Source organism: Ambystoma mexicanum, chromosome 3q (genome assembly GCF_040938575.1).
Source record: "Ambystoma mexicanum isolate Mex_15411 chromosome 3q, UKY_AmexF1_1, whole genome shotgun sequence".
Taxonomy (NCBI): Eukaryota; Metazoa; Chordata; class Amphibia; order Caudata; family Ambystomatidae; genus Ambystoma; species Ambystoma mexicanum.
The window spans coordinates 740,890,427-740,898,574 of NC_090926.1; the positions used below are offsets into that span (position 1 = coordinate 740,890,427).

The 8,148-nt window shown below is 47.0% G+C and overlaps 1 protein-coding gene across 1 annotated transcript in view; it reads right to left on the bottom strand.

Annotated features, from left to right (window-relative positions):
• SPHK1 (sphingosine kinase 1) overlaps nt 1–5,298 on the bottom strand; it is a 231,694-nt gene extending 226,396 nt beyond the window's left edge. The window contains exon 1 of the mRNA XM_069654682.1: nt 4,406–5,298. Within this exon, the coding sequence (XP_069510783.1) occupies nt 4,406–4,820 (415 nt within the window). The 5' untranslated portion in view covers nt 4,821–5,298. The remainder of the gene's footprint in view (nt 1–4,405) is intronic.
• Between the last annotated feature and the right edge of the window lie 2,850 nt (nt 5,299–8,148).

An 8,148-nucleotide genomic window follows, 5' to 3' on the forward strand; every position in this document is an offset into this window, starting at 1 on the left:
GCATCTGTACCTCCATTTCTAAAAATCCTTCTGGGTTGGTTGCACCTCTAAATCTGTTCACCCCTCTTGCCAAGAAGGGTGCACAGATGTACAAACGATTTTTAGAAATTGAGGGACAGACTTGTTTTGCATCTGTGCCTCCATTTCTAAAAATCGTTTAGGGTTGGGTGTACCTCTACATCTGTTCACCCAGGTGCACAGATGTAGAAGTATACCTAACCCAAAACGATTTTTAGAAATTGAGGGACAGATGCAAAGCAAGAGCCTCTTGCTTTGCATCTGTCCCACAATTTCTAAACATAGTTTTTCCCCGGCTTTTACCCGGGCCGCCAGAGAGAGAGACAGTATGGATGGAACAAAGGGCCATCCATACTGCTTCTCTTCTCTCCGGCCGGGGGTGGGGGGGCGGTTGCTCAGCTCTGACTTCATTCTGCCAGGGGGGGGGGGGAGGGCCCGGGCCCCGCATCCCCCCGTACCCGGCGCCCCTGATATGGGCCAAGGTGTCCCTTTAGGTGGGAATCGTCTTTGAGTCAAATAGCTATAGTGTAACCCTCGAACTTAAATAACAGGGTGGTTGCATCCTACTGTAAAGCCAAGACTCGTTTTAGAGTCTTTTTGCCTCTACATTTCTTCATGCGTGGAGATTGGCACTGGGGATGATGGTACAGCCTGGCCGTGGGGCCCCTCCAGACTGCCCCCACAATGGTTTAATATACACCTCGCAAAAACAACCGGGCCCGTGTGCATTCCCAATGCATTTCAAGCAATAGGTGTTATAGTCCACCGTGATGTCACACATAATGTAAGCATCGATTTGGGATGGCTTGCAGGGCCGCCCACCTGTCTATTCAGCAGCAGGACACATACACATGGCACCATAAAGGTCTTAAATTGATTAATCCATTGCCAGTGACACACATGTCTAGCTTTGCCAGAGTAGTCCTAACAGGGCAGGACTTCACTTCACCCGTGCAAACCCCAGAGATGTTTTTATGGGAGGGCCAAAGGGGCACTTGCCCAGGGCCCTCACCTTGGAAGGGGCCCCCCACAAGGCTGCCTTATCTAAAGAAGTAAGACTCCTTTGTTCACAAGACTTAAATAGCATACATCATGATATTTTATGGCATGGTGTTGAGGCTCTAAACCCATTGCCCATCTGTTTTGGCAAGTACATTCTGCCTCGATCAATTCCTCATGTAATGCTTTTTGTGTTCACTGTGGTATGTATAGTTTGTGTGTTCCTTGTGGCTCAACTCCTGTAGCATTTTTCCTTCCTGTGGGAATTATGTTGATCATGTGTAATAGCCAAATTTGAAATGCATATTGGTAAATGCACTGCCACAATGGTTCAGAAGTTAGTTTAGTCAGTTAAGCACACATTGCAGAGATATGTGTTCCTATGCAAGATTAGAATAGCACATTCCTGTAAGGCTGGCTGAGCCTTTCCTATGCCTGACGTTCATAAACCTGTCTGCATATGTATTTTGCCTTGCAGCACAACAGGTGCTATTATCAGCAATGCACCTGAACCAGAACGAACATGTCATCCTCAAGGTGAAGGTCTAGAAACTGGTTTGTTCAGATGGGGTGTTGTAAAACCTAGTCCAAGAGATGAATAAGTATCCAAATTTGGAAACAAAGCATTCATGCTTGTATTCTGATTTGCCAGCAGAAAATACAGTGATCCTGGTCAAATCATCAAATATCTCATACATTACTGTACTGTCTTCTGTGAAGTTTGCCTTCTCGCGTGCTGGTGGCATCGTTTGGCCCATTACTTGATCTTTCTTCTTATGTAGGCCATTTGAGTGGAAGGGGTGGTAGACAGAAGGGAGTGGACCAGATGGTGCAGGACTCGGGCAAGCATATTTTAAAGTCTGCTCATTTGACACAAAAAAAACACTTTGCATGTTTGTAAAAGTCAAAGTATTTCTGAACGTTTATAAATGACAATTTTACAGGCCAGTGTTTTGGAAGTATGTAAAGCTTTAAAATACAAAAGACATACCCAGATTCAATCTGTTAAATCACACCGATTGGTATGCTGGTACTTATATACCCTTGATGATGGAGAGAATGAAGTTAGAATCATTTTGTGTTACACCCTTCTATATTATTTTGTTTTAAAAAATTGTCATGTTTGGTAATGTGATTGGTGTACTTTCCAAGTCAGTTTTATAAAATGAGATTATTTTAGTTCATGGTAAGAACTGGTAATGAAAGTGTTCAAATTCAGAAATTGCAGAGTTGGCACAAATCCCAGATTCACCCCTTAACCAGTGTGTTTAATGGTGGGCATCTAATGTAATCTTGTATTGCCTAGCCTCACGAAATTACCAGTCCCTAAACCTTTCAAAATTGTCAGCCCTTAGAGAGATTTCCTTCTCAGGGTATGATCTTCAAAACAGCCTCGCTCATGGTTTCACTGGCTATAGTGTTGCTTCCACTGTAATAGTGAGCATTGATATATTGCACACCACAGGCACTTATTCTTTTGATCTCTAATGGCAACGCAATTTGAAAACCATGTCCCACTTATAATCTCAGTCTGTCTGGATACTGACACCTTCCTGGTGGCTTCTAATCTGCATCACATTAACACTTGTGTACGAGCGTGATATAAATAAAATATAATTAATTAATTCATCCACTAGCCATGCTATGATATGTGTAGCTTTCTCCTTCCTCCCAATTGGTCTGCTCTATCCATGGTTGAGCATATTTGCGTTCTGTGAGGCAGCAAATGTGAGTTCTCTGTCTATTCTGGGTTACATGTACCTTTTACATACAGTCCTGCATTAATACCACAGGCTGCACACCTTCCTGGATGCTATTGATAAAAAGTCCAGGGACGTCATTTGGGGGGTCGCCAGAGGTCGCAACTGCGACCTCTGAGGTTTCCCTTGCGACCTCTGTGGTCTCCCTTGCGACCTCTGTAAAAAAAAATGTTTTAAAATTTTTTTTTTTTTTTTTTCGTTTTTTGTAATGCAAGCTCCTGGAGTAGCTGGCTTTCATGTTCAGGCCCTTTAAAAAAAAATAAGAAAAATAAGAACAGGAGTGCCACAAGTCTAACACTTTCAGCACTGACCCTAAATAAGAAAGAATAGGAAACCAAATAATGTGTCTTTCTGGAATTCTGTACAATAATTGCTAGACTCATTAAAGGTTTATTTCAGGCGCACTTCAGGGGGTGAGTCACTGATTTAGTCTCTTCTTAAACACCTCAACTCAGCCTTCCTTCTGAGGTCGATAAATGAGTACCGACACAGGTTGGATGATATCGGGTGTATATTTTTTCTATATAAAGCGCTTAAGCGCAAGTGCTATATAGTAACACATCATTTCATTATCATTTGGTCATGGACGTCTGCTTGCATTCACAGTAATTTGATACATGGGCCTATACACACTGATCTTAACGCTACATATGGCGATCCATTCTTGCATGAAATGTACATCACATTATAGTGATATCGTAACCATATTTTTCATAGTGTACAATGCTATGTGATGTCACTTCCTGTTTTGTCAACGGTTGAAAGGTCGTGTTCCATCGCTTCCCGCAATATCACTTCGGGGTGATGTCAAATGACATCACTTCCTATGATGTCATCAGGGGTCAAGGGTCATGTGATGTCACTTCCGCTACCCCTGGCATTTTGTTGAAATGACGTCCCTGAAAAAGTCTCCTGTATCTATGCTAGAACAGAAGTAACCTCTTCGTAGACAGCTAATGTTGGCCTTCAAATGGTGTTTATCATTCTGATTAGAAGATGAATGAAGAGGGTAAGGGAATTTAAAAGGGAGTAAACATGCTTATTTTTAAGCGGTGAGGCAGTACATCAACCTATGGGTTGTGATCGCGGCAGGGGGCTTGGAGGGGGCAGATATTCTTGATCACTTCATTCTATTGGTTTGGTGTAGGGGGGCCCCAAAGTTGTCCGTGCCCAGGGCCCCATAATTGCTTAAGATGGCCCTGGCAAACCCGTTTTTGTTTACTAATTAAGGATTTTGTGATATCGACTGACTGACTACCCTGCGCTATTATGGATATAATCTACCTTGCAGGGACCTGTTTTTTGTTCTTAATAACACTGATTAATGTCGAGTTTAGCTACCCAATCGGACCCCCATGGGAGCTCCTATTTTCGAAGCCCGTGTACATTGTCGGACCCTTCGCCTAAAGGGTCTAAAGAGGATTAAGTTATAAAACAGGTGCTGTAAGAGTCTACTTTGGAGCTTGCTAATTAAGCGGTGCTATATATACCAGTTACTCAAAACGTACCTACTACAAATTTGACCAAACTATACTCGTGGCTGCCCAGGGCCAGCTGAAGCGCTTATTAGCGGAGGTCTCGCAAGGCGTGTTTTTTGCGCCATAGCCCCCACACATATGAACACTTACCGGCCTGCCCGGGCACAACGGGTGTCGCAAGCTGGCAAATGCTCGCAGCCCACGTTTCGGCCGTCCTGCGGTCTTCCTCGGGATCCGGCGAGGCCCCAACTCGGAAGGTCCAGCTCACCTCCCTCCGTCTCCCTCGCCGCTCCAGGGTCGGGTAGGCAGTGACGGAGAAGTAGTGACCCCCAGGGTCGGTAGAAAGTCCCCGGAAGGCGCGACTCCCTAGGCAGTCGGCCAGCTGTAGCGCTGCAGGGGCCCTTGACGGGCTTTCTAGGAGCTGGACGCGCAGCTCGCTGGTAGTGAGGGCCAAGGTGTACACATCGCGATGACTGGGGGCTTGCGTGAAGCACCCGCACAGAAGGATCTCCGGCGAGGTTCCCACGACCCCAGACTCCGTGTCCATGACGCTGCGCTCACACATGGCACCCACAGCCAGAAGTTGCAGCGCAGAGCATCTGGCAGGTGTAGCTGTGAGGAGCTAGATGAATGGTATAGCACCTACAGGCTGGAGGGTACAGGGTCTAGAAGGCGGGGATATACTGCACGGCCCAAAGAGTTTCTGCCTTTGGGAAAGTAGCCTGTATGACCCCGAATCTGACAGTACCCTCTGGCTAATATACAACGGAAGCACTTTGGGGGGGGGGTGGGGGGGTAGCGGAGTCGCCTGGCTCTTAGTAGTTTAGGTTCATAGTGTGCAAAAAGGTGAAGCTCCAGGCTCCTAGACGCTGGAGGACATAGCGCATAGAATCTGAAGAACGAGGCTCCTAGAAGACGGAGTGTAGTGCGCCCAAGAACTCGGGCTCATGGACGCGTATATAGGCTCTATCCACCCGAAGGTTCTACAGAGGAAGACGCATCCGGACCGCTGCGCCGGCAGCTCCCTGGGCGAGCAAGTCCCGAGTCACTGCTCCACCTGCTTTTCACTGGGCGTCCCTGGTAACTCCACGCCCATTCTCTGCATGAATGAAGCCACGCACCTCCTCGCCCGCCGCCGCTGCTGCGCCGCCCCCCACTGAGATTCCCCGCGCTCCATTCACGAGACGGAGCCGAACACCAGCTAGGGTGACCAGACGTCCCGGTTTTGCCGGGTCTGTTTTGGAATTTGGTGCTCTGTGCCCATTTGTAAAGAAAATGTTTCCATTGGAAACTGTAGTTGTGCTGGTTTTTGGTAGTAGGTCTTCATAGCTGGCAGACACAGCTCGCACAGAAGAAAGGCTGTATTTTATAATTTAAGATATTGGCATTTTGTGATAAATTAGTGATACATTAATTATGTTTTTGACCAGTAACACTTAACCCCTTCTCCATCTCCAACCGCTTCTGAAGTGTAGTGCCTTGACAGCCACGTTCACAGGTTAGTCCTACTTTTATGTCAGTTGCCCTGTCCCGGTTTTTAGATGCGCACATGTTGGATTCCTGGTCTTGTAATTTCACTCTTAATCCAAAACTGTGCCCACTACAATTCCCATTACCCAGAGTTAAGTAGGCCAGAATTATCCAGGCCTTTCTGAAGGTGACTCATGTGATCTGGGCTCTCCTCTGCAGGGGAATGGTAAGTAAGGTCGTACAGTGGGTAATTGCATCTCTAGGAATTCTATTGGAAGTGGTCCAGGGAAGGCAGCACTTTCTTGTTTTGTTTTCTTCTACAGGTAAGTGCAAAACTAATTTCTTTCCGTGCCCAAATGCCACACAGAAATAACCCGGTATCAGCCCAGGTCTCGCAGCTCCTCTCACAAACTCGTCCAGCCTGTTTTTGAGAATTCTGGCAGTCGAAAGAGCGCAGCAGCGTTCCACTGGAAACGCGCCCTGTCCTTGCTTACCCGTATTCGCTTTATTTTCTAGACAAGCAGGTTCCTGTCCGTTTCCTTACATGACCACATGACACAATCACAGAAGTATACAGTATAATCATCTGATTACTTACTGGTAATCTTCATTACTCCCAGTCCTGCTCTTCCTCGACTCAGTGTTTACACATCTGCCTCTCGAGACAGGCACCTGACAAAATCCCCCTGCCACCCAGTTTTCTCTCACTGACCTCGGACATATGATTTCTTCTTCATTCCCCTGTATTCTGTTTGGATTCGTTGCCCACGGGATGCATCCCTTCTATCTGTGATATCCTGAATCTATTCAGAAGATAGATGTGCGAGGTGCCAATAACCGGGAGGAAGCTGAAGAAAGTTGGACAAATGAATATTTATCATTTAGAAACACAGAATAGAATGGACAAAATCAGATATAAAAGCACCCTACCACGTAATAGCTACAATCCCCTCTTTTCTGATTCAAGCACTGCACCTTTCTTTTAAATCTGCTTACTTTCTGTCCTCTTACTTCTGCTTGCTTTCTTTCTACTTTCTGCTTCTTGCTGTCCGCTTCGTGCTGTTTTCTTAACCTTGCCTTGTTTTCCCTTTCCCGTTCCAGCTACCCGCTCTCGCCCAAGCTTCTCTCTCTCTTTGTCATGTGAATCTCACCGGGTAGCGTAGCGCTGGTAAACGCTCTCTCCGGAATGCTTTGGGTCGAGGTCAGGGTCTCACCACCTTCCCCTCAGACTCCCTGAGGCCCGGCACACAGCCCAAGGGAACAAGCACTTGCACAGACTCTGAAAGCAGGTTCCCAGCGGCCTTGCTCTGGCTCTAAGGAAACACAGCTCCCGAGTCACACTGCAGCCCTCCTCACACACCGGGCCAGCCACTCTCCTCCGGATCCTCCTTCCTGCAGATCCTAGCTTCGTGGCTTCTCTGGTCCAAAATGCTTCTCCAGCTCGCTCTTCCATCGGTCTTGAACCACAACTTTTATAGTGAAAAAAACAGTCAAGTGGAGCTAGGTGTAAATGCCCACTATTAACTGCCTGCCCCTGCCTGACTCTATTAGTGGGACAAATCAAGTTCTTTCTATGGTAGGTAACCCTTACTTTCCCCCTGTTATTCCTAAGGGTAATCTGTATTGATCTTAGTTGCATCTTTCTCATCTCAGTATTTGTTAGAAATGGAGCGCGGGAAATGGGGTGAGATTAGAGATACCCTTTATGGGTGGAACAATTATAGGATGACTGACAGAGGAAATAGGGGAATCCCCTGGCTCTGTTCTTATACCACTGGGGTGATTCCCTTTTTGTTATATTGTCTCCTACTCCTGGTCCCCTGCCATAAAGGTACTGATCTTGATGGCCTCCGCTTGGGTCTGAAGGTTGAGGAGATAAATAGGCGCTATGTTTAAAGTCATATTGATTATTCTTCTGACCGAACTCCCTACCTGCTTTTGTTCTAACACAGTTTTCCCGCCTCTCTCTTGGATCAGGCACCACGGGGCCTGCCTACCCCATAAAGGCTGCAAGGACTTCTTCCTCCTTGCCTATTATCCTGTTGGGATACCGCGCCCCTCCTGCGGTATCTCCATGATCACAACCCCAAACTCCCCTACCCAGGTGATCCTCCCTCACTCGTCTAGGGTTGGGCTCTAAAAGCGATGGCCCTTCCTTGGCCACCTGAATAGAGGATTCTCAGGGTCTACATGGGAGAATACTCCTAGGTTTCTCACTGCACTCAGAGAGGGGACAGGAACAGGGCCCTCTCAACTGCCACTTTCCAACTCTGGGTAGGGATGGCTCTATCCTCCACCCTGGTAGTCCTCTCACCCCATGCTGAGAGGGGTCACAATCACCTCTTGACAAGGTCAGTTTACTGATCTTGTCACGCACCTTCAGCCTTTCTCTTCCCCTGGGCCACTAGCTGCCTGTTAGGAAG